The following is a 26,333-nucleotide window of genomic DNA, read 5'->3' on the forward strand; positions in this document are numbered from 1 at the left end:
ACACAAAAGTCTATGGTAAGCATCTCATGCTACATTTCTTCTTTAATTTAAAGACTATGAAATCAGTCTCAGTATTTTCTTGCTAATAAATTAGACAGTGACAAAAATAAAACAAGTTACCAACATGATTTATATTATGTCTTGTGCAACATTTGTACTACATCTGCCAAGTTACCCAGACTAGAACTGTACTAATCACACTGTGCACTGTCCTTTTCTGTGCCTAACAATATGCTTGTCTTGCGCTTTTTATACAGTGCACAATACACAGACCTACACAAGACTACTTGTATTGTGTTTTTTTTTTTAAGCACACTGGGCCTGGGGGAAAATCTTTTTACTGTGTTAAAGTGATTTCATTTGTCTTGAAAGAGTCTATATCCTAAGCAGAAGCAAAGATATTACCTTTTTTAATAATATTCAAAATTATTTATTTACTGTGTGGCTGTTATTTTAAAAAGAAACAATGTTTTTGTGCATATTTTCCCCATATTTAAACATAAAAACAACAATCTTACTCTAAAAAGCCCCTTGAACATTCATTTTAGTAATCTTAAATGATTCAGAAACAGGAAACAGGAAAACAGGAGATGCTTTGCAACAATTAGTTGCGGGACCAATGTTCCAATGTCATGAGACAGCCACATTTAGTCACCAACAGAATTGTCTCCAGTTACTTTGTCAATTTGCTGTATGTATCGTTGTACAGTAATCCCCCGTTTATCGCAGTGGTAACGTTCGATAAACGAAAAAACACGATAAACAGACACCAACCCAAAAATGCTATTTTATGTATACAGTACTGTACTTTATTAACATTTAACTTCATTTTATAATTAATAATTGTATTTTTATTAATACATTTCATTATTTAAACATAAAACTCCATAAAAACAATTCCCTATAAGTTTTTCGGTCTATCGTGCTATCTGCGAGAAAATCAGCGATGTGGAAAATGCAGTTCCACGATAAACCAGGGGTGCGAGATTCAAACCGCGGTAAAGCAAGGAATTACTGTATTTTCAAGTATTTTCAACCACCAACCAGGTGAATGAAAATGTTAATGTTATGTCTGATCGGTGTACTTTGTACAAACCGGATTCCAATAAAGTTGGGACACTGTACAAATTGTAAATAAAAAAAGGGAATGCAATAATTTACAAATCTCAAACTTATATTTTATTCACAACAGAATATTGGAGAAGCTGGTGTTGGATCTGTAATGATCACAAATGTTGAGCTATTTTATGAGTTGCTCAGTAGCTCCTAGTTTTATAACCATAAAGACTGTATAAGACTGTAGAAAGAACATTACTTATAATCACACACTCCAGTGCTCATGTTAGTTCTCACTCTCCAGTGTATTGTTGAAAGATTTATGATCCAACTCTTGATGTCACCCAAATGAGGATGGGTTTCCCTTTTGAGTCTGGTTCCTTATCTAAGGGAGTTTTTTCTTGCCACAGTCGCCATGGCTGCTCATCAGGGATAAATACACACCATTCACCTTGACTGTTGATTTCTGTAAAGCTGCTTTGAAACAATGTCTGTTGTGAAAAGTGCTATAGAAATAAACTTGACTTGACTTGACTTGAGAATATACCGTAATTTCCAGACTATAAAGCGCACCCATATATAAGCTGCACCCACTGAATTTGACAAAGATTTTTATTTTGAACATAAATAAGCCGCACCTTTGTATAAGCCGCTACACTGAAACTAATGACCTTTACACAGGCTTTAACAAAAGACAGAAATATGTTGCCGCTAATGTTTTCCGCTATTACTGCATGTGTGCAAGACCAAGGAATATGTCCTTATTATTTTCTGATGCTCATTTCAAGTTTCTTTGACTAAACCATAACGCTGTTGCCAAGAAAAATAAAAAAGCACGAGTTTTGGAAACCTGTCTGTGCTTATATGATTTCTGTTGCAACTGGAGTTAGCGGGCTCTCCCATGACCCAGACTCAACGCGTTACAACGGCTTGTATCTAAACAGTAGCCTACCAAGAAAGTAATTGTTCACTGTCTTCCTCCTTCCTTTCACAACAATTTCTCTGGAGAGTTTATCTTTTGGCATTGTCGTGCGTTTAAAAAAACGCTTTTTCTCCCGATGCAGTGCAGCTCAGAACACAGGTGAGGTGCATTTTTTCGTTTCCGTTCGGAAATTTTATTGGTCTAATGTTATGGGGTTCAGTTTTTTGGCTTGAAGTTTGTGAAACCGGGAAAAACCCAGGAAAAATTCATAAATAAGCCGCTTCGTTGTTTAAGCTGCGGGGTTCAAAACGTGGGAAAAAAGTAGCGGCTTATAGTCCGAAAAATACGGTAGATAACACAATTTTAAAAGTGAGACATTTTGAAATATGCCAAATATTGGCTCATTTTGGATTTCATGAGCGCTACACATTCCAAAAAGGTTGGGACAGGTAGCAATCAGAGGCCAGAAAAGTTAAATGTACATATAAGGAACAGCTGGAGGACCAATTTGCAACTTATTAGGTCAATTGGCAACATGATTGGGTATAAAAAGAGCCTCTCAGAGTGGCAGTGTCTCTCAAAATTCAAGATGGGCAAAGGATCACCAATTCCCCAAAGCTGCGGCAAAAAATAGTGGAGCAATATGAGATGTGTTGATGCCATGAAATTTAAAATCAACTTATTTTTCCCTTAAAATAATACATTTTCTCAGTTTAAACATTTGATATGTCATCTATGTTGTTTTCTGAATAAAATATTGACATTTGAAACTCCCACATCATTGCATTCCTTTTTTATTCACAATTTGTACAGTGTCCCAACTTTTTTGGAATCGGGTTTATACATTTAGACAATTAAAACTTACAGCAATACTTTTGTTCAACAAAATATGTTTAGGTATATTTCAATACATATGTTTCACATGGGCCTTCTGCAATTTTTTCTTGGGTTTTGTGAAAAAGCACTTTAGAGGAAAATGTAATTGCATGCTGTCATTGATTTTAAGCACAAGAGTTTTGTAGTTATTTCTATTTAATAATATAATCGAAATGTATTTCATTGTTTTGTTGCTTTTTACATCATTAAAAGTGTGAAGACAAAAATATTTCTGTGTGTAATGAAGAACGCACCTGTGTGAGGTGATGACAATGGCTTTGCCAGATTCTCTAGTCCGTGTGACTGCGTCCCAGAGCAAACGTCTGGCCACAGGATCCATGCCAGTGGATGGCTCATCCAAGAAGATGACTGGTGGCCCACCAATCAGAGCCATACCTGCACTCAGCTTCCTCTTGTTGCCGCCACTGTATGAAAGAAACCATGCAGAAAGTAGTAGTTTATACAGTTTCTCATAATATATTTAATTATGCATTCATGTATTTTAATATTGTATCATATTGATACTATTTCCCTTATTAAAGGCACATTTTTTAAACCACCTTCTGAATGTAAATTCTAATTTCCCTATGATATTCAAAGGTACTCTATGTTGCTTCAATAATGACACTGTATATATTTAGTGTTCTTCTATCAAATTTGCCTATCCCTCTCACTCTCTTTCTCCCTCTTTTGATCACTCTCTTTCTTTCACTTCCATTCTCTTTCATGTTCTCCATATTTGTACCTGTAACTGCGGACCAGTTTGTCAGCATGTGGCTCCAAAAGCAGTGAACGAAGCACATTCTCCACACATGCAAACACATATATCTCTGGGATTCCTCTGAGCCTCGCATACATGCTGAGTGTCTCCCGGCCAGTCATGTGATCTAGCACAGCATCAAACTGAGGGCAGTAGCCAATTCGCTGTTGTACCTGCAGGCCACACATGGTAGGGATACGAACAAATTAAGCAGCATACTAAAATAATGCATACTAATACAAAAATGTTTTGAAACTAAATTTTTTGTGGATGGTAAATTAACCAAACCAATGTCTGACCTTTTTCACTTCACGAAGAATGCTATAACCATCGATGAAGGCATCTCCTGCAGTCACAGTCTCATCTCCAGTCAGCATTTTAAATGTAGTCGTCTTACCAGCTCCGTTAAAACCTAGCAAGCCAAAGCATTCCCCTTTCCCTACAGCCAGGGACAAACGATCCACTGCCAGCAGGGACTGACTTCCTGGATATACCTATTCAAAGTAATAGACCTTACTCTAAAAAATTACTGTGGAATGTTAACTGTAAAAAATACACGTTATGTACAGAGCAACTAATGCCACTCAAAAAAATAACAAAAAAATTGTAAGCCAGCATTCTATAATATTAAAATTTAGTCATTTTGGTGTGTATATTCTAGTGATTGTCTAGTATTCTAGTGAAAAGGTTTTTGGTCCAGAATAAATCCAGTATGTGATAGTAATGGATTACTAAAAATGTTAATCATAGTATATTTCAGAATTTGTATAATATTGGTGCACAAAGTATATTTGAAAATTGTTTTATTTTGTCCATTTTTTATTAGATATTCCCACTGCAACTAAGCATTCACTTGACTGAGATCTGGTGATAGTTGATAATATGATTTCCATTATTTTCACCTCTTTTCAAATATTAATGTAAATGTTGATGGGACCAGGGCAGTGATCCTTTAACACTCCAATCGTGGTGTGGTGTTCAAATTTCCTCACAGCATAAACACAAATTTACTTACGTCATCAGTCTGAATTTATCACAGTGTAAAGTGATGTCTTGTTGAATTTCAGAAGCACTACAATTATTTAGGCAAAAAAAAGTAAATCTATTTTTTGTTAAACTTCTTCATTTGTGGTGTTAAAATGTGATTATAGAGTATGCACCCTTCACAACATTTTAGTCCAGACTCCTCAAAAGCCTCCTTTACATGGATTGGAATTGGATCGTTCTATACTGGTTCTATAGGACTAATGGTCCTATCAGGGTGCTCATGCATGTATTATTACAAACGGAAGAGTGCAGTTATATTATCAGACGCCCTTATCCAGAGCGACGTACAAAAGTGCTTTAAATCATTAAACCTTAGTAAGTTCCTGAAGAATGAGAGGACTGCCAACCATGGACTCCACCACAGGCTGGCATTCTAAAACCCTCTTTCTCTCATCAGCTACATCTCTGTCCTCAGGTTGAAATGCTTCTTCTGCAACCAGCATTCCCTTTAACACAAAATGTATGTGTGTGTTTATGTACATTCCATATTAAAGTGTATTTCTCTTGTTTATTTTGACTGTGTTTTATGTATTAGTTTTTCTTTGCACAGTGAAACACTGCATGCTTGGCAATATATAGTTATATTTTCTATATAAAGACTATAGGATTTATACCTTCTTGCAGCTTCTGCAGAGGCTGAAGAACATGTTTATGCACTGGAGCTCAATGATGAAAAGAAGGACAAGGAAAACCACACCTTGGAGGGACATGGCTACCAAGTAGCTGCCCACCCCAGGTTCATTCATAGAAAAGTAGTTCAGCTGATAGGTGATGTCTGTAGAAAACCATAAAGAAATCCAGTCACAAATTATTAATGATATAAATGGCAAGAATAATTATATGATTCCAAAACTTCAATATATTAGCTAAAAACTATTCAGGCATGTTCCAACCATCAAAATATTATATTCCCAACAAGAAACACTTTCTTTTTCAAAAAACATTTTTTAAATCATAAAACTTTGTTTATGAAATCACACCTTCATGTTTACACATGTACTTGAAAACCTGATGTAGACAACAGCATGTAACAGCAACTGGATGCAAAGTCATGCAAACACAGGTCAGGTTAAGCGCTTCAGATCCACATCAAACTTAAGAATGAAGAAAATGTCTACTCTCTCTTAAACTTTATCAATGGAATGTTTTTTGGTACCAGTTGGGCATTTTTTTTTTTTTTTTTAGACAATCTAGATTTTACACAGTACATCATTAAGTCAGCTTCCCAATTCACAAATAAAACTTACTGCAAATCTTGCAAATTTCTTTAGTGAAAGAGCTTGTGGTGCAGAAGCTGATGATCTCGTAGTTTTGGTAGAAGTGGCTGAAAGACATGCCCAGGCAATAGTTGGGGAATAGCATAAATACTTTATCCAGTAAATGTGAAAGATTCTGCAGCTGCAACTCTGGAAAAAAAAGTGAAAACGTGAGAAAGAGAATCAAAGCAGAGTGGTTACAGATATCTAAACTTTTTTTTTTTTCTCATATATTAAAAGTCAGTTTGTATAATGTAACCACCAGTGACACCAGTGTACTAGTTAGTATGGTCTCAACTTCATCTGCCCATTCTTCCGTGCCCTACTAACACCATTAACCTGTTTGATAAGCCTCTACCCTAATTATTTCCCAGTATTCTCTGCAGCTAAGTGAATGCGTATAAGACCTCTTACCGGGGATGGTCATGATGGTAACGGCAAGGAAGGAGGCTGTGCCGCTGACAATGTTGAAGATGGTGAGACGTGTGTATGCAGTGGCAGCGCTAGAGAATAGGAAGCTGAGCAGGTACATGAGTGGAATCACAGCCCAGCCATAAAGCAGCAACAAAAGCAGCACATCTACCAAATGATTTTCCTCAACAAAGGCCTTCACCCCAAATGCACGGAACATCACCTAAAAGACAATGAATTACTGTAATTATTAAGCTGCAACTATCAAAATAACAAGAGTCAAACAAGTATTCACTAAGGAGTCAGATATTACCACCTGCCAATTATGCTGTTTGTTCTCTGCATGCTGTTAAAACAGTACTGAGACTCTAAGGCCTGGACTTGACAATTCCTCTATTTTAAGTGCTTATTCAAGCACATCTTATGGATGCTTAATTGGACTGATATATAGAGACTTTTGAGGCCAGGGCAACACCACTCTGTCATGTTTCTTAAACTATTCTTAAATAACTGATTTGACATTAATCGATCATTAATGTGATATCTATTTTTTTTTTTTTTTTTTTTTATAAATTGGCTTTGAAAATTAAATAACATATATAAGCTCAAAGTGCACACTTTCACATCCAGAATTTTAATCATATGTTGCTATGCTCTATTTCAGAATACATAAAGTGGCACTAACCAGCATGAGAAGACAAGGCAGCGCAAAGTTGATCAGGTCCCAGAGCAATGCAGAGAACCAGAAGTTGGAGAGGTGGACACCGCTGACCCGCTGTACGTGCTTGGACTTCACTGAGCGTTCAATCACCAGGAGCAGAGCAAAGGTACTGGCTAAGGATGCCATTCCATACATCAGGTTAATGGCTATGGCAAAACCAGTCTGCCCCCTGAGCAAAATAATAAAAAATTTATATAAGGAGTGACAGTAAAATGGCAGAAATTAAACTATTTGCAAATTACGGATCCTGAAAGTTGTTTTACTACACATATTTACATATCACATCTTTTGTATTAATAATGCCACAAAAACAAATGCTTATTCAAATTAGCAAAATAAAGCATTCCATTTTCTGTAGGACCTGCATTGCCTGTCACACTTACATGATTGTGTTCTGTTTATATGATTTATGTACATGCAACATGGTTTGTTACTTGTTAGACTAACTCTATTACAAACTATGCTATATATTCTAACACTAGCACAGAGGATCCACCCAGACTCACTCTGAGAGCTGGCTCTGGGCTGTTTCAGACATATTGCGGGGCATGGGTTTGTTTCCTGTGTGAATGGAAGCGTTGGGGCCAGCCAAGAGTCTGTACAGTGCATTGTCCACCAGCATGAGTGCTGTAGCCGGGGTATGGTAGCCTTGGTTGTTGAAGTACCCAGTGATTTCAGCAAACCTACTAGTTTGTCCACGAAAAGCAGCACCCACCACACAGCGCTCATTGAAGGCTCCTCCCTCCCTCATGGCATTGTTTAGGACGTACTCTGAGAAATCTGGAATGATAGAACAGACTGATTCAGACATTCTGATATACAAATAATTGAATGCATTCCATTCAGAAGAGTCACCATGTTCACCACATTTCAAAGCTGTTACCAGTTAGATTGGTCACTGGTGTAGCCCTCTGGGCACCAAGCTGGGCAGTATAGGCTACAGCAAGTGCTCTAGCCAGGGGTCCGGCATTGGAATCCAGAGCCATTGGCACAGTGGTAGGGCCATACCGGTTGAGTGCTAGGGGGAGTCCTGGGGATTTGTGATGCCCAGGGAGAGTTTGAGCCACCACAAGGGCAACTGCTGTGAAAATAAGTGGCACTAAAAACTGTGCCACCATCACTTTCCAGTTCCGCCAGCTATACAGTGCCCTCTTTAGGAACATGGCATAGAACTGCTGCAAGTACAGCTTGGCCTAGTTAGTAACAATTTCAGAAACAAAAGGAAAAGAGGGTCATTCATACAATTCACTTTACCATTTATTATGGAAAATAATGCTCAAAACACAGTAGCATTGTAGCATTTGTAAAAAGTCAAATGAGATTTAAAATAAATACACAATTTACATATAACAGATACTGAAGTTCTCAATTTGATGTTTTTTAGACAGACTGACCCCTGTATTGAGTTTTATGTTGGAGCAGTCCTCTGAGATCAGTGTGCCACTATCTGTGAAGTCCGTCACATCGGTCATGCCACTGATACTGCTAGTATCGTCAACTGTCCAGTCATGTGACCTGCGTTCATGCTGATACTGCAGGGCTGGAAGCTGAATGGCCTGAATATCTAGACTGGAGTCCACCAGTTTGCCGACCCTGTGTATGCACGTGCACACATATACACATAGATAAGCATAGAACAGACAGGCCTTATTCATGTACAAGAAACCCAGATGTAATCATCGCTCAGCTGTATTTACTGAAAATAAAGCTATGCTCTAACCTCTAATATAAATGAATCAAGCATGTCCTGAAGAGAATAAAGCATGTTTGTGAAGCAGTTGCATGTGCTCAGATGTACAGGGCACACTGCAATCTGCCACAAGACTTACCAATTGTGGTTTGGGAAACGTTAACAATCATCCTTTCTTCTAGATGCCTTTTAAAGTCACATGGTCAGCTCCATACAGTAATAATATATTGAAAGCTTCACAATAGAATGAAAAGAGGAATGGGACAAAATAAATAGGGCATGGGCAGATAAATGAGATTTGGTCTTTTTTCAGTCCTTTGAGATCTACACTGACCTGCAAAATGCACTACACTTACACATCTAAGTTGTGCTTTTCTGATTTCTTATGAAAAAAATAATAAAGGAAGTATACTGGCTAAAAGGCAAGCACATATGCGTGTGATGGTTAAGTGTCCACAAACTTGCAGCTATTGTACACTAATTTAGTGTCATCTAAGTACCTAAGAAAAACTTCCTCCATAGTGGTAACAGATGCTCCATAGCTTGCAATGCCCAACTCCTCTCTGTTCATTTCCAGCTCAGCAAACAGAAGCTCAAACCTGCAAGACAAGAGCTGCAGCTCAGACACATATCAATTTATTCCACCTATAAACAGAATACCAAACATATTGATTTAGGCATCATTAAATAATTTTTATTGCAATAATGCATCTTTTTTATCAATACTATGATAACTATTTAGATTCAAGAAAATAAAAAAAGTCATTTATTTCTATAACTTTTTAAACAATAAACATCATCACAAAGCACAAAGAGTGTTGACATGGTGTGTGTCTAATGAGAAAAATAGAAAGCTGGTCCCCAATATGCCACGAGAAAGAAGCGTGTGATACTCTACAGTGTGACTATAAACCATTAAAGCTTGCAGTTTCAGATTGGCATTTTTTTCTTTGTGGTGCCCAAAATGTATAACATACAGTTAAAAAAAAGAAGTGTAAATAGACAAACAACATTTGTCTTATATAACACCCATAAGTCAGTTTTGAATAAGGAGAAGGAGTTCCTAGAAATTATCGATTTGGGGGTAAATGAAAAAAAGAGTAGTATGTGAGAAAGATCGTGCTAGGGCACTCTGTAATAGAAAGATCAATGCCTACATTTCCCCTCTGTGGCCCTGAGGCAGCTTTTAAAATGAAAGCTAACCAACAGGAACAGTAGTCTAAGGAAGGTTCATCTACTCTTGAAGGTCAGGCAGATTAAAGTTGAAAATAGTTGTTTTTCTTTCCATTTATTTAATAGCCTAAAGCTATTTTGTAAAAGACGTTATACAAATCTTGCTGATTATAATTACTGAAAAACATGCATCTGAACCTAACAGAATCAGCATATATATTTATATATTTTGTCTGCATTGACAGACTGTTGAAAGTCAAATGTAACCATAAATAATGCAACATGACCATTAAAAAATCCAAAACAATAAATTGAAGATAAACAATTACATGGAGATGTATATAAAAATTGTTAAATCTGTTCAACACTGCATTATCTTTTATTTTATTCAAATTTAAATCAAATGAAACTGCTTCTCTTGTGAATTTTACAAAAAAAAAAAAAAAAACCTGTTAACTGGTCTGATGCTCCTTAATTTTCACATGCACAAGAGGCAATGGGATATTTTCACTTCACCAACTCTAAAGCAATAGATAAACTTGTTTTAAATAATACATGTGCATGTTTAAAAGCCAGACAGTTGTGTGAGGTTTACCAAAGCTTATAAATGAGAAAAGGTTAAAAACAGTGTACCTGTGAGTCAATATTAATTTTGGTGCTGAACAAGCATGCCTAATGAGTTAGATTTTCTTCACTGAAATTAACCCCATGAGAAATCCTTGTTTTCCTCCTGCCGCCACTGCAGTATGGTGATAGTTTGATTACACCAGAGTAAGTGTTTAACCAAGTTTGTTGACAGACTTTCTGAATGTCATGTCATGACTGTGTAAATCAAATCTATCTAATTGTTTTGAACTCAGTAAGAAAATCATGGCCTGGATCTATTTTCTGTCTCACCCATCGAATATATTACAAAATAATTAGGTAATTCAACCACCACTTCCTAATTATGTCGGAGGATAATTAGACACATGAAGCATATAATGCAGTTAGATATGTGCAGATATGTAAATGTGAGATATTTCAGTCCCTAATATTTACTTCTCTGCAAGCCTAGAAGGCTCTAATCAGTTTAAACTATACACATTCACGGAGTGCTGTCATACCGGCTGGTGCTCTCTTTTGGCAGGATGTAGGAAAGTTCAGCACCTGCGCTGCTCTCCAGGGTGGCATTGGGGACGTACATATGGACCAGACGGCTGATTTCTGATACATTACACAATGCATCTTTCACTATGACCATGTGGTAGCCAGCACCTACGAAACATATGCACATAAAATGTGCAACATTTTATCAGTACATACACCACTGTGTGTCATACGTTCAGTCATCCACAAAAAGCAACACATTTAAACTTCTGTATTTAACATTTGTACCATTCTCATAAAGGACTAGAATTTAGAATTCCTTCAAGGTACTATGGTTTTAATGTGAACTGAATTAAGCCCTATCAGTTCCCAAGTTTATGCCACATTTGTCCTCACCATATTTGTTCTTGAGGAAGAGAGGTGAGCCACAGCACTGGAGTTCCCCACTAGCCATGATAGCAATGCGGTCTCCCAGTAGGTCAGCTTCGTCCATGAAGTGCGTGGTAAGGAGGATAGTTCGACCTTTTTTCTCGCCCTGCAAAAGATCCCACGTGGCTCGTCTGGCTGACGGGTCCATGCCAGAGGTAGGCTCATCCAGCATCACTACCTACAAATTTAAATAAATAAAAATTATACTTTTTTCTGTAAAAAAATTATCCTCCTCCACCAACATTTCCATAATAGGTTAGACATGGACTACTAGTAAAACTAAATGTTTATTGGTTAATAGAAAACAATATTTAAAAAAACTGCTTTTACCAAACAGATCAATAAGAATTTATTTAATATACTTCAGCATTTCCATCACTTCTAATGTCATTATCAAGACTACAATTATCAGTCTTATTTATATTAACAGTCACCTGATCTCACTGAGCCAAAAGCACATCAGTGAAGCTCATGAGAGTTACGCATCATATGCCTGTACAGTGGCTGACCTTTGAGTCTCCAATAAGTGCAATTCCGATAGAAAGCTTGCGCTTCATTCCGCCTGAAAGGGTCTTTGACCGTGCATTTCTCTTATCTTCCAGATTTAGGATACGGATGATGCGGTCAACCTCATCTGGGATCTTCTCACGAGGGTAGCCCTTTAGCTAGACAAACAAAGAAGAAGAAATAGTAGCAGTAAAAAAGGGCCTAACAGGATAGAATAAGATGATAAGTTACATGCATATACACCTCATGCACTCGTATTTACGATATCCATTTTTGGATAAGTGGGAAAATATTTAATTATTTTTAAATACTTGTTATTAACAAATCGTAGCTAATATATCAGTTTTTCAGGGGACCAAATCTCACATACATTTTTCTAGCATTGCTTTTTAATTAAATAAAGTATTAGTTTAATTAGTGCAGCCCTCCATCAGCTTTTCACAGTAAAGCAATTCCTCCTAAGAAAACTGGGCTACCTCAGTCAGGTTTTTGGGCCTTCTTGCTCACATGCTTTTTTTTTGTCTGAATACACAAATGTATTTTATTTAGGACAGGGATTTTTGTAGCAATTTTGACACAATGTAGTTATACAGATCTTAAAATACAAAATACTAAAACTTGCTTCATCACTAATATATTTCTTTTTATATCAGAAAATATTTTATTTTATTAATAAAGTCTCTTTTCATTTCAAGTGCAACTTCAAGTTCAACATGAAGTTTATAAACTTTAAGTGCACAAAAAACAATATACCAGTAGTAAAATGTATTGTTTTGTCAGTGATTTAATTCCATATTAAAATAAAGCAGGCAATATAATGAAGTCTGACATCACTACACTCTGGTTGCTGAGCAACATAATAAACAATCAGTATGATGTCCTATAGAAAAAAAACAATTGATTTGATGCAACAGTTTTATTGGTTTAAAACACAGAATTCAATTATTCTAATGAAGTCAAAGATTTACAACAGCTTCTGAAACAGCTCAAGTTCTGACTAAATGTGACAGTTCTGTTCTGACTAAATGTGAATCTGTGACACTGTTTCAAATCTATACCAAATATATAACATTAATCTTTATATCTTTATATTTATTATTTACACTTACTTGTGTACATATTCATATTTGTTAGGAGTAATTTACAAATTACTTTGCACAATAACATCATAGACCTAAAATAATCTAGTAAGTACAAATGGATTTCTTAGGATAAGAAAAGTCGGAAAGTTACCTGGGCATAGAAAAGCAGATGCTCTCGGACAGTGAGGTTGTCAAAAAGCACATCGTGTTGTGGACAGAGGCCTAGACTGCGGCGGATCAGCACCATATCCTGACATATATCATAACCATTGATGTAAGCTCGGCCACTGCTGGGAGGGAACAAGCCTGGAACAAACAAGAAATAATGCACTGAATGAGAGTAAATTGGGATCAGTTTTACTTGGTGTAAAGGGAAGATGAGGTTTTAGACCTCTATTACTGAGTATTCACACTTAAGCAGCTCACCAGTCAGCATAGACAGTGTAGTGGTCTTTCCAGCTCCATTGTGTCCTAGCAGAACCGTGATCTGGCCTTCAAACATGTTCAACGTGAGATCCTTGACTGCTTCTTTGGTCTTATTTCCCATTTTAAAAACCTGCAGTGGAGAAAATATCATTATACAGAGGGTAGCGGCTACAATACCATTTGCCCTCGACATATCACAAACACTCCATGTCACTTTGTACCTTGGCCAGGTGCTTAATTTTGACGCCCGAGACTAATCCAGTCGGCTCTTCTTCCATGAACTCTCCCTTCAGTGCTTTCTCTGCATCTTCTTCTTCCTCCTTCTCCTTCAACAGGGTGACTCGAGGGCTGTTGCACCAGTATGAGGGCTGTGGTAGAAAGTGTTATGCAATATTTAAAAATAAATAAATAAAGGTCTATTAAAAAAAAACTAGTTTCTTATTTGATTATTACATACCCCTAAGTTTTGTACTTAAAAAAAATAGCCTATGCTTAAAGTCGTGTTTTTAGGATAATGCTGGGCTTTTATTCTGTAACAGTTAATGCTGTTTTTTCTGTGTTTAAATTAAATCCTTTATACACAGAAAATGTTATATATATTCAAAGAAAGAGGAAGAAAACTCAATACTAGAATTGAGGTAAATGTAAAATCTTTGTTTTTCAGTCCTGTTTTTTTCCCTCAGTATATATTTCTAAACATGTTTTGGTCAGTATGATTGTGCAAATTCCTGGTTAAAGTCCACCTCTGTCCGTCACTGACACCAAACAGATTTCAAAAAGACTTTTAGAACATGGGCTTGGGATAAAATCATTCATTAATAAGATTAACCTATACATATTTAAAAAAATTATATTTAATTACATTTTCAGATTAACTACATACATTTAATCAAAAATCAAGTAAGTTGTACGACTATACACCATTTACACAGGTTAGGACTTAATTACATTTTCAGTTTAACTACATTTAATCAAAAATCAAGTAAATTGTACAACTCTACACCACTTACACAGGTTAGGATTTAATACAATTAAGTGTAAATGTACACATGTAAATGTAATGGTACAAGCAGTAACATTTTAGAACTTAATCACCACCTACCAGAATGAAAAAGTACCATGGTCGTGGCACTCCATACTCGCCGGGAAACACAGCCTCCATGTACCAAGCCACCAAGCTGTAGAGTATGGCATCCAGCAGCAGGAGTCCAAGAACCTGAGCTAATGAGAAGTCATCATCCACAGTCACAGGCTCAAACAGATTACGCCACTGGATCCCCGTGCCTGATTTGAACATGCAGTATAGAAAGACATATTTATGTTAGTCTGGTTATTGTAACTGCTACATTGATAAATGGAGGATTTAACAATAAAAATTATAAAGGATCTGTAAAATCATGGTGAGGTCAACAGGTCTTACCTTTGCCTTCAAACATGCCAATAAGTTGGGCACCCATAGCCATGGCCACATTGGAGATAAGACAGGCAGATACTTTCTGTGCGTGGGATAGCAAGTCATAACGTGGCCACAGGAAGAGGTAAGGCAGGTAGCTAAAGAAGTAGAGGAAACCACTTGCTGCTGCTGCAACATTAGCTGTGTGGGGGTAGAGAAAACAATGTAATATACAGACCAAGAGAGAAAAGGACAGAATGTATAAGGAACATTTAAAGAAAGAAATTCTATATATCTATCTATTGATCCATTCACCCATCAATCTATTCATCCATCAATCTTTTTATCCATCCATCCATCACTATACTATTTAGCCAAAAATATGTAGACACCTCTCAATCACATCCATGTGGTTCTTCCCCACAGTGTTGCCACAATGTTGAAAGCACAAAAGTGCACAGGGCACAAACTTATTTTAAAACCTTTTTAAAAAATAAAATTTGCTTTATTTTCATATTTTGCCATGGTTTTAATTTTATTGCTTTATGATTTGTATTTGGCAATATTTCTTTCCAAGAGGTCCCAGTCATTAAGGGGCTAAGACCCCTCAGTTAAGAAACATTGCTCTACACCATATGGTCTTTTAAGTTTTTCTTATGTTGACCAGACAAACAATGAAAACTGCACCAGGCAAAATAGTCAGATATGTCATTCCTTTTATGGATAATATTTCAGAAAATACACATACAATTCATTTAGCAAGTCCATGTGATTCTCCGTGTATTTTAACGGTTCTGAATCTTTATACAGCACACACTCCTTTCTGTTTCCTGCAACCATGTGACAGAACCACAGGTGCAAAAACAGAGGGAAACAAGAGAAAAGAACAAAATGATAGAGGCCTTGTGATAAAGAAAAAGAAATATAATCTCTGGGTTATTTTTATATCCACATGCGAGGGCAAACACAAAAGGCTTTTTATTACACTTCATTATATGCCATTCTGAGTCAGAACACTGCAAGCGTGGAACGTGCAGATATTTATTTAGTCCCATTTGCAGGCTGTTTTCTGGATGTGGGAGGAGATGGGGAGCCTTCAACAGTTTATAGAATAACAGAGTAGAAAATGCTCCACCCTGCTAGAATAAGACAGTCCTGTTTTTTTATTACACAAAAATGATTTGTATATAAGCTTCATACAATTTATACAACACAGAAGTTACATTTAGTAAAAGATAACACAAGTGAACACAACATAAAGTTTTTAAATTAAGGTTTTTATTATTGAGGGAAAACAACATCCAAAACAACATGGCCCTGTGTAAAAAAAGTGTTTGCCCCCCTGTTAAAACTGTTTTTATAACACCTGAGTTCAATTTCCCCAGCCACACCCAGGCCTGATTTCTGCCACACCTGTTCGCAATCAAGAAATCTCTTAAATAGGACCTGCCTGACAAAGTGAAGTAGACCAAAATATCCTCAAAAGCTAGACATTATGTCGAGATCCAAAGGAATTCAGAAACAAACATCTATCAGTCTGGAAAAGGTTATAAAGCCATTTCTAAAGCTTTGGGACCCCAGCAAACAACAGTTAGAGCCATTATTCATAAATGGCAAAAACATGGAACAGTGGAGAACCTTCCCAGGAGTGGCCAGCCAACCAAAATAAGAGCATAGCAACAACTCATCCAAAAGGTCACAAAAGACCCCCACAACAACATTTAAAGAACTGCAGGCCTTATTCGCCTCAGTTAAGGTCAGTGTTCATGACTCCACCATAAGAAAGAGACTGGGGAAAAATTATCTGCATGAGTTCCAAGACGTAAACCGCTGCTGAGCAAAAAGAACATAAAGGCTCGTCTCAGTTTTTCCATAAAACATCTTGATGATCCCAAGACTTTTGGGAAAATACTCTGTGGACTGACGAAAGACAAATCAACCGCATTTCAGAAAAAGAACATCATAACAACAGTAAAATATGGTGGTGGTAGTGTGATGGTCTGGGGCTGTTTTGGTGCTTCAGGACCTGGAAGACTTGCTATGATAAATGGAACCATGAATTCGGCTGTTTACCAAAAAATCCTGAAGGAGAAGGTCCGGCCATCTGTTCGTGACCTCAAGCTAAAGCAAACTTGTATTCTGCAGCAGGACAATGATCCAAAACACAGCAGCAAGTCCACCTCTGAATGGCTAAAGAAAAACAACATAAAGACATTGATGTGGCCTAGTCAAAGTTCTGACCTGAATCCTATTGAGATGCTGTGGCATGACCTTAAAAAGTCGGTCCATGCTTGAAAACCCTCCAATGTAGCTGATTTAAAACAATTCTGCATAGATGATCAGACCAAAATTCCTCCACAGCGCTGTAACAGGCTCATTGCAAGTTATTGCAAATGCTTGATTGCAGTTGTTGCTGCTAAGGATGGCCCAACCAGTTATTAGGTTTGGCGGGCAAACACTTTTTTACACAGGGCCATGTAGTTTTGGATGTTGTTTTCCCTCGATAATAAAAACCTTCATTTTCAAACTGCATGTTGTGTTCACTTGTGTTATCCTTTACTAATATTTCAATTAGTTTGATGATATGAAACATTAAAGTGTGACAAACATGCAAAAAAAAAAAGAAACACCTTTTCACACCACTGTGTGTATATATATATATATATATATATATATATATATATATATATATATATATATATATATATATATACAAATGTTTTTATTTTTTTCCCAAACCTTTACTTTTTAAAGTAGTTTTTAAAATCTGTAATTTTACTTTTACTTAAATATGTTTTGTGTGAAGTATTATTTTTTTCTTTAAAAAAATAGTTAAGTATTTTTTATTGTGTTTATTGTCTTTTTTTATTGAAATAAAAAAGGTGATTTATGTTCCTTGTTATGTTTTATGATTCGGAATCTAGCCCATATGAAGCTGTTTTAATGTACATTAAATAGAAATTCTATCAGTTGCTCACCCTGATGTTTATCCTGTAGAAGTTGAAACAATATTTCCAAGAATCTATCTTTTCCATGTAATTGAGCAATAGTAATGTAACAGCATTTAGTTTCAGAAAAGATGGAAAATCTCCAAACAGCAATAAAATAATGATGTATAAAGGTTTGAAAAGCCGTGGAACAGCTTTTTGTATGATCAAAAAACATCTTTACGGTGAGTTTATGAAAAAAAGTGTTATTATTATAATAATTAGATTGTTGAACGTTGAGTCGGTACATTTAATCGAATTTGAGAAACTTGTTGACCAACCTGGATGATTCACAAATAATTTGGTTCTCAAGTTCAATCACTGATTCAGTGTCCACATTTCTTCCTGGAGCTGCATTTTTCTTGTCATAACAAATACACTTTACAAACTAATGACTGAGTGTGTTAAGGAACTAAGAGATTGGATGACCCATAACTTTCTACTTTTAAATTCTGATAAGACTGAGATTTTGCTCATCGGCCCAAAAACTGGTATACAGATGCTCCAGCATCTCAACCTGCATTTAGACGGATGTTCTGTAACCACTAGTTCAACGGTAAAAGACCTGGGTGTTATTTTAGACAGCGACTTGTCTTTCAAAAATCACATCAATCAGGTTACAAAAACAGCCTTCTTTCACCTTAGAAATATTTCTAAGCTAAGAAATATGTTGTCTATATCCGATGCAGAGAAGCTCGTCCATGCGTTTATGACCTCCAGAATAGACTACTGTAATGCGTTACTAGGTGGATGTCCTGCTTCATTAATAAACAAGCTTCAGTTAGTCCAGAATGCAGCAGCCAGAGTTCTTACAAGGTCAAAAAATATGATCACATAACCCCGATCTTATCGTCCCTACATTGGCTTCCTGTTAAGTTTCAATAGACTACAAACTATTACTTCTCACTTATAAAGCACTAAATGGTTTGGCTCCGTGTATCTATCCAGTCTTTTAACACGCTACAATCCGCCACGCCCCTGAGATCTCAAAACTCTGGGCTTCTAGTAGTTCCTAGAATAGCAAAGTCCACTAAAGGTGGTAGAGCATTTTCACATTTAGCTCCTAAACTCTGGAATAGTCTTCCTGACGGTGTTCGGGGCTCAGACACACTCACCCAATTTAAGTGTAGATTAAAACGATCTTTTAGCAAAGCCTACACATAACACACATCACATCATAACCTTGTGCTCCAGAACATCTGATCACATGCACATTATCAACTTGTGCTGTTAATATCATGAACAGCAGCTACGCTAATTCCTCTCCACTGCTTCTCTTTCTCTCCCCATCCCGAGGCATCCTGAGGTTGCTCCAGCTCCAGTCACCTCCCACCTCGTGATGATTACGGACCTTTAAAGAAGTAGATGCCGAACTCACAAACATCCTGAACCATCTAGAGACGTACCAGTGCCATTTGGATCCCGCTACATGTGTGGAGTTTTGACATTGGACCTCCTGGAGTGTTTAAAGGCTCTGGCATGGAGAAGCTGATGCTGGATCTGTGGTGATCACAAATGCTGAGCTTATAAAACTCGGAGCTACTAACCATATAGACTGTTTAAGACTGCAGAAAGAACATTACTTATAATCTTATACTCCAGTAATCATGTTAGTTCTCACTCTCCAGTGTTCTGTATTGTTGAAAGATTTATGATCAAACTCTTGATGTCACCCAGATGAGGATGGGTTCCCCTTTTGAGTCTGGTTCCTCTCAAGGTTTCTTCCTCATAACATCTAAGGGAGTTTTTCCTTGCCACAGTCGCCACGGCTTGCTCATCAGGGACAAATGCACACCATTCACCATCACTGTTGATTTGTGTAAAGCTGCTTTGAGACAATGTCTGTTGTGAAAAGCGCTATACAAATAAACTTGACTTGACTTGACTTGACTAATGTTTAAAGAGTTAAGGATCAAGAGTCAAACTAAAGCAATCACTGATCCCCCAAAATAGTAAGGTCACACAAAACATTTTCAATAAAATATAAATATGTTAAGTTTCAAAGAATGGTTTGTAGAGATTTGACAGAAATTAAGTCAAACTATAATAAATTAAGCTGGTAATTCTGTTTTTGGAGTTGTTCAATCATCCTGTTTTATTTCAGCTGATTTTATCTAAGGCTATAACTGTACGTAGTTTGTTTCTTGTTCTTTCCTTCAGTGATTCTGCTTGTTAACAGCAGTGTTAATCAGTGTCTAATTTTTCAACATCTATTTTAATCTATCTATTTCAGGTCTATCTAGAAATAAGCATATCCAGATTTGAATGCAATTAACCAAGCTAACTAATTGGTCTCCCTTTTCCAGCTCAGAAATTACTTTCAATTTCAATAAGGTTAAATAAAAACAAATAAACACATATGCAGTAAGGTGCAGTAAAATATGTTATTATATTTTACTAGATTCAACATTATTTAAATTATGTTACTAAGAATTTAATGGCTTTTAACATTCAGAGGAATATACAATAAGATCCAAATGCATTATGCTGAACTGTGTGGATTCAAATCATCTGGTAATAAATGTGTCTAATAACTGCTAAAAAGAAACTTATTTACTGGCTAGCACAGTTGAAATTACGGTACACAATTTTTCAATGTTAAAAATGTTTTATTCACACACTTCTGGTTTTTGCATTTTTTGCATAAGCCATAAGGTACCAGCACTGCTGAATTTCTTTCCTTCACACACTGCCACTCCCCAGAAACCAAGTCCAAAGAACCACTTGTAGTAACCTGATAGAGCCCCAATGAATTATTTGTGCACCAGGGACCTGTTAGATACAGTTCAGGAGCTAGAGTACACAGTAAAAAAAACAGTACACAGAAGCTCCAGCATTTCAACCTGCATTTAGATGGATGTTTTGTAACTACTATCTCAACAGTAAAGTTGAGTTATTTTAGGCACCAACTTGTCTTTTAAAAATCATATCAACCATGTTACAAAACCATGTTTCTTCCATTTTAGAAATATTGCTAAGCTAAGAAACATGTTGTCTATATCTGATGCAGAGAAGCTCGTCCATGCGTTCATGACCTCCAGAATAGACTATCGTAATGCATTACTAGGTGGCTGTCCTGCATTATTAATAAACAAGCTACAGTTTGTCCAGAATGCAGCAGCCAGAGTTCTCATAAGGTCGAGATATAAGATCATATAACCCCAATCTTATCATCCCTGCACTGGCTACCTATTAAGTTTCGAATCGACTACAAACTACAGCTACTTACCTACAAAACACTAAATGGTTTAGCTCCCAATTATCTATCCAGTCTTTTAACACGCTACAATCCGTCACGCACCCTGAGATCTCAAAACTCCGGACTTCTAGTAATTCCTACAATAGTAAAGTCCTCTAAAGGTGGTAGAACATTCTTACATTTAGCTCCTAACCTTTGGAATAGTCTTCCTGACAGTGTTCGTGGCTCAGACACACTCTCCCAGTTTAAGTGTAGATTAAACACTTATCTTTTTAGCAAAGCCTGTGGACCAAAAATGTGGACCATCTGGCCCTGAGGATTGGTTTGTTAACCAAACAAAAGCTAAAAAGCCTCAGCAATATACAACACCTCCCTATAGACTCTATTACCAACAGAAAACAACTCAGTTTTCCACCCTGACAGAACATTGTGCTTAATTTTCATATTCATTTTTTCCCACCAGAAGCAAGGTCAATATTTTAGAAACTCAATGTCCTCCCTTTTCTCAAAGCCAGTGCAGGTCCAGCACAAACAAACAGGCCATTAAAAAGATTTTATGAACACATCAGCATGTGTAAGTAGAAATAAATCTGGAGCTGAATTAAGATGAAAGATTGCTTGTACTGCTTAACTGCTTAATCCTGGTCAAGGTTATTGTGTATTAATGTATTCACACCGATATATATTAACAGTCACAAAGTTGGAAGCACACAATATTTTCTTTCTTTTTAATGGAACTAATGAGACAAGTCTCAACATCCATGCCATGAGAAAATCCCTGCATCCACAAAACCTTGTGGATAGAATATGATGTTTTAGCCCCAAACTCCATATTAATACTCATGATTTTGGACAGGGATTTTCAACAAGCACATCAGGTGTCAGTATCCTTTTGGCCATATAATGTATGACTCCACCTCTACTGGTAGACTAGTCACCGGTAAAGCATTTAAACGTTTAAACTAAACATTTAAAGGCTGTTTAAGATCTACACAAGCACAAATTAACATGGTTAGATGTCAACAACGGCAAACTGATGGCACATCCTTACTCCTAGTGGATTCTTAGCTCACTTATACACCTCATATACTGAAGCCAATGTAGTCTTACATTTGCTCTCTGGACACAATGCTTATATCCAGAGTAAATTAAAGTTGAGTAATCAACTTTACAAAAAAGCAGATGGAGGTTAATGGCCTTGCTCCAGGAGCTTGGTAATATTTAGAACTTAATCAGAAACATTATGAATAATAGCTCAAAGCCTTAATCACTCAGCCACCACTGTGGTAAGTAGCACGCTTTTCACTCAGCTTTTCTCCTCTTCTGTCATTATATCTTATTGATCATTCCCAAAATGTTGAAAGAATCTGGAAGAATGAAACACTGTTTGTAAAAGAAGCAATGATACACTATTAAATCAGCTCAGATTTATTTATCAGGCATTTAAAGCCCATAAACCTTAAAATGTTGTTGAATTCAATAGGAATTTTCTCCTAATTTTTCTATTGAGCTCACAGTTCACAGTAACCGTAGGCTGGTTTACAAACACTATAGCTGAAAATAATTAAAGCAGATTTGAGATTAAGAATGTGATGCATGGTGGATCAAATTTAAACTTTGACATAACAGCTATACAGATTATCACAATTTAAGTAATGTTTACTTTGTTAAGATTATAGAAGGTATTCACATACAGTACCAATATTCTCTAAAAAATGGAGTGTGGAGACATTACCTCTGGAGAAGAAGGAGCTTATCATGAAACAGAAGCTGATTGTAGCCACAGCAAACACAAGGAGGAAGACGAAAACAAGTGTAGGGTCACTATAGGTCAGTACTGCTCCATTTGGACTTACCTTTAAGATCAAGAACACAATAATACATGCTTTACACACATACTCATACAGAAATGTCCAAATTAAATGTTTCTTGTTAATCTTTTTCTAATATGTGTTTTAAATAATTAATCAGAACTTCATACTAAATTATGTAAACGGAATATAATAAGAACTGTCAGTTCATTATTATAACAAACATTATTAAGATTTGTTCATATTTAAAAGGTTAACCTAATACAGAGTAATTAACATTAGAGCATAATGAAGCCTGTGATGGCAAGCCAAACTCACCCTGACACAGCAGAGCATGGTGACAAAGAAGATGGAGATGGCAAGGAAAAGGAAGAACATGAGGAACCAGGCACTCCAGTGCAACCAGTTGCTCAAGCCCATCATTCTCATGTATTCCTACAAAATACATAAAAAAAACTATGGTTTTATTCGAAAAGTGCATAATACAACAAACTAATAATAGATCCATGCCATATTCATGCATCATCTCCACCTGTTCCAGAGACACACCTTGAGTTTTCTTTCCTTCTCTTGCACAATGGCTCGTACAATGTTGAGGGACGTATAGGTGAAGCTGAGCACCAGCAAGAGAGGCAGCTGGTTCTGGATGGCCAGGATGAAGACATCATAGATGAAAGATGGGTAAGGGAAGCGTGTCAGCACAACCCGTGTCTGCATGAAGAGGGCAGTCGCGGCAGTCCTGTTGTAAGCCTTCATGATGGCTCGGTCCACAGCATGCTGGACCATTAGGAAGCCCTCACGGTAATAACCTTTTCACATACAACAGCAAGCATTTTTATTTGTTACTTTATCACAGCAGTGATTAACGTCTTCTGTTTAATTCATTCTATGATTTGTTCTTTTGTGAACGCCTTCATCAGGTTGCTATGTAATGCATCACTACGGAAAAGCAAAGTCTGTTTTATCAATGCTTACATATACTTAGCTGCATCCCCCTAATATCCCTGTCCATCAGGTTTCCATGCCAATTATAAAATATTTAGCAAGTGTATACTGCTAAACGGCAATAAACATGTGTCCCAGAACAATAGGCCTGGGGTCATTAAATACATAGAGTTCACATGGCCACATTCAAATACTCATTTACAAAGACACATTTACACTTAGAGGCAATTTATCATAGTGATTCTGACTACCTGCATATAAAACAAAACCCAGAGAAAGGCATCAAACATGAGAAGAACACTTTATTCCTTTATATGTAACAAGACTTATATCAGCTTTATAAAAATCTCATTACTATTACACTCAAATGGCATTTATATAACTGATTTAGAAGCAGCTAAGCACAGAACAGACTTTGGATGAAGGTGAGAGAAGGTGTTCAGAGCACACTCTGTGATTTTTCTGCAGTCACAAGATTTCAGTCTTATTGGTTTTAAGGCATTATAAACTCAACATGAATTCACCATTGGAAGCAAATCCATTTTCTGTATCCTCATGAATTGGCCTTTTCTAAAAAAGAAATCCTGGTCATGTTTAAACATTTTATATCAGCCAGTAGCCTAAAAAGAGTTTGTAATATCCACTACTTTTTTCCTAGAAAAGAACAGAATACTATATTATGACTCGCTAGGTTTTTATTTTGGAAAAATCAAAGCATTTATTTCATCTGAAAAAAAAAGATGGTGGTAGATGTAAAAAGTAACAAAAGCATGAACAGGGATACGTTTTCAAGAACCTCCATTGGTGTGAGCTTGTAAGAAAATCTGAAAACCTTCCACTACACAGCTCAAATTAAAGCCATACAAATTACACAGCTCCTTTATAAATTAGACACTTCCAATGCATTAGCAAACCATCTCCAACAAATGAATGCCTGTAACTATAAAATCACTTTATTACACAGCATGCTCTAATGCTACCTCCAGCTGCCTCTAGGGCCTATTTTCAAGTATTGTAATTAGTTCCATGTTTATAAATGTTATCCCAATATCTATAAAATAAAATAAGTAAATTGCACAGTTTGTGTGACTGCATAAAACAAGTTAACTAATGAAAATGTATAAAACATTTTTTTAAAGAAAACACTTTGAAATGTTTAAAAAAAAATTTATGCTGAAAAAATTATGAAAAATGTATAAAGTGTGAATAAGAAGTATTGGAGGTTTTATGCAACTTTGTCTTTTTATTGTAATATGAAATGACAGACTTACAGTGCCTGCCAAAAGTGTAGAAACACCTATTTATTTGGGTTTTGAAAGACACGTTTATATTAATTTTCTTTATATGAAACTAGGTAATTTAATGGTATGAAGATTTATTTTGACCAAACAAATACATGAATGTATTGATGTTACACTTTATTTTTATTGGAAAAAAACTCCTTTAGCATGAATAAAATTTTTGCACACGCTTGGCATCCAGACACATTTCTCTAAACATTCAGCGATAAACATTTTGTCAGGCCTCTTGTAAAACCCTCAAGGGCCAAGCGTTTAAAAATGCTGGGATTTGAACTAACAACCTTCCAATCAGAAGTCCAAAGACTTAACCACTAAAGTACCACTTCCCAAGTGGATTAAATTATGGATAAAAATACACAAAAAGACAGAATCACCAAACAAATCCTCATGTATAATCTATTTCAAGACAAAATATATAGAAAACTTCAGCTTTTTTAAATAACCCTTTTATAATTTCTCACGCACTGCTCTATAAAATATTTATGCAATGCTTAAGAACACATTAATAAAGGCACCATGCAGGTACCCGGAAAAAAAAATTTTAAACGTTAAACTACTGTTTTTTCTATGATTAAAAAAACAATCAAAAGTCAGTAGCAAACCAGTATTTCCAAAACTGTGAAGTGCGTTGGCACTTTTAAAGCATCTTTAAAACAATATAAAACACTCTGTATAAGATGTAGTTAACTTCCCAAATGAGAACACAGCATTATTTGACATGAACACATCACATCAAGTGCTGCAACAGGTCATGCTGTACCTTGTTTGTTCAGGGAAATGAGCCTGTCTGTAAACAGAGAAAGCTGAAACAGTTCCAACTGCTTGTTGTGTTGGATTATTGATTGATCAGTGGTGATTATTGATTGATCAGCCATGACTTTCCTCAATGCTATAAACTGCTGAGGACTGAACACTTCTAAGACAATCTTTCTAAATGCTTACTATCAAGATGTATTCGTACACCAGCAATGCCAAATGTGATATAGCATTTACGATACTGACCTGGTGTGCCTCCATAGAGATCATGCTGCTCCCGAGGGCCAGGCAGCTGAAAGAGGGGGAACAGGCTAAGAGTGTGCCAGTCAAGGTCATTGTTCGGATTCAGCTCTGATTTTTCCTTGGTAGGAGCATTTCGGGGGCTATAGGTGAAGCGCAAGTGATAATTGACCTGCAACAGAAAAGAATGGTAAGAAAAGAAAAAATGTTTTTAAAATCAAGAAAAGGGAACTAGAAACTGTTCTCACACTTTACC

General features: G+C 36.4%; 1 protein-coding gene across 1 annotated transcript in view; it reads right to left on the reverse strand.

Annotated features, from left to right (window-relative positions):
• The window catches only part of abca3b (ATP-binding cassette, sub-family A (ABC1), member 3b), a 40,497-nt gene that overhangs the window by 3,900 nt on the left and 10,264 nt on the right, over positions 1-26,333 (reverse strand). Inside the window, exons 5-28 of the mRNA XM_046865507.1 lie at positions 26,084-26,249; positions 23,385-23,644; positions 23,154-23,270; positions 22,760-22,880; positions 14,866-15,039; positions 14,548-14,729; positions 13,667-13,813; positions 13,446-13,575; positions 13,171-13,325; positions 11,940-12,095; positions 11,398-11,608; positions 11,019-11,169; positions 9,240-9,338; positions 8,444-8,642; positions 7,933-8,242; positions 7,556-7,829; positions 7,014-7,218; positions 6,332-6,551; positions 5,909-6,067; positions 5,276-5,436; positions 4,973-5,107; positions 3,914-4,108; positions 3,600-3,787; positions 3,109-3,279 (exon numbers count right to left, since the gene is read on the reverse strand). Of these exons, the coding sequence (XP_046721463.1) occupies positions 3,109-3,279; positions 3,600-3,787; positions 3,914-4,108; positions 4,973-5,107; positions 5,276-5,436; positions 5,909-6,067; positions 6,332-6,551; positions 7,014-7,218; positions 7,556-7,829; positions 7,933-8,242; positions 8,444-8,642; positions 9,240-9,338; positions 11,019-11,169; positions 11,398-11,608; positions 11,940-12,095; positions 13,171-13,325; positions 13,446-13,575; positions 13,667-13,813; positions 14,548-14,729; positions 14,866-15,039; positions 22,760-22,880; positions 23,154-23,270; positions 23,385-23,644; positions 26,084-26,249 (4,286 nt within the window). The remainder of the gene's footprint in view (positions 1-3,108; positions 3,280-3,599; positions 3,788-3,913; positions 4,109-4,972; positions 5,108-5,275; positions 5,437-5,908; positions 6,068-6,331; positions 6,552-7,013; positions 7,219-7,555; positions 7,830-7,932; positions 8,243-8,443; positions 8,643-9,239; positions 9,339-11,018; positions 11,170-11,397; positions 11,609-11,939; positions 12,096-13,170; positions 13,326-13,445; positions 13,576-13,666; positions 13,814-14,547; positions 14,730-14,865; positions 15,040-22,759; positions 22,881-23,153; positions 23,271-23,384; positions 23,645-26,083; positions 26,250-26,333) is intronic.

Source organism: Silurus meridionalis, chromosome 14 (assembly GCF_014805685.1).
Source record: "Silurus meridionalis isolate SWU-2019-XX chromosome 14, ASM1480568v1, whole genome shotgun sequence".
NCBI lineage: Eukaryota > Metazoa > Chordata > Actinopteri > Siluriformes > Siluridae > Silurus > Silurus meridionalis.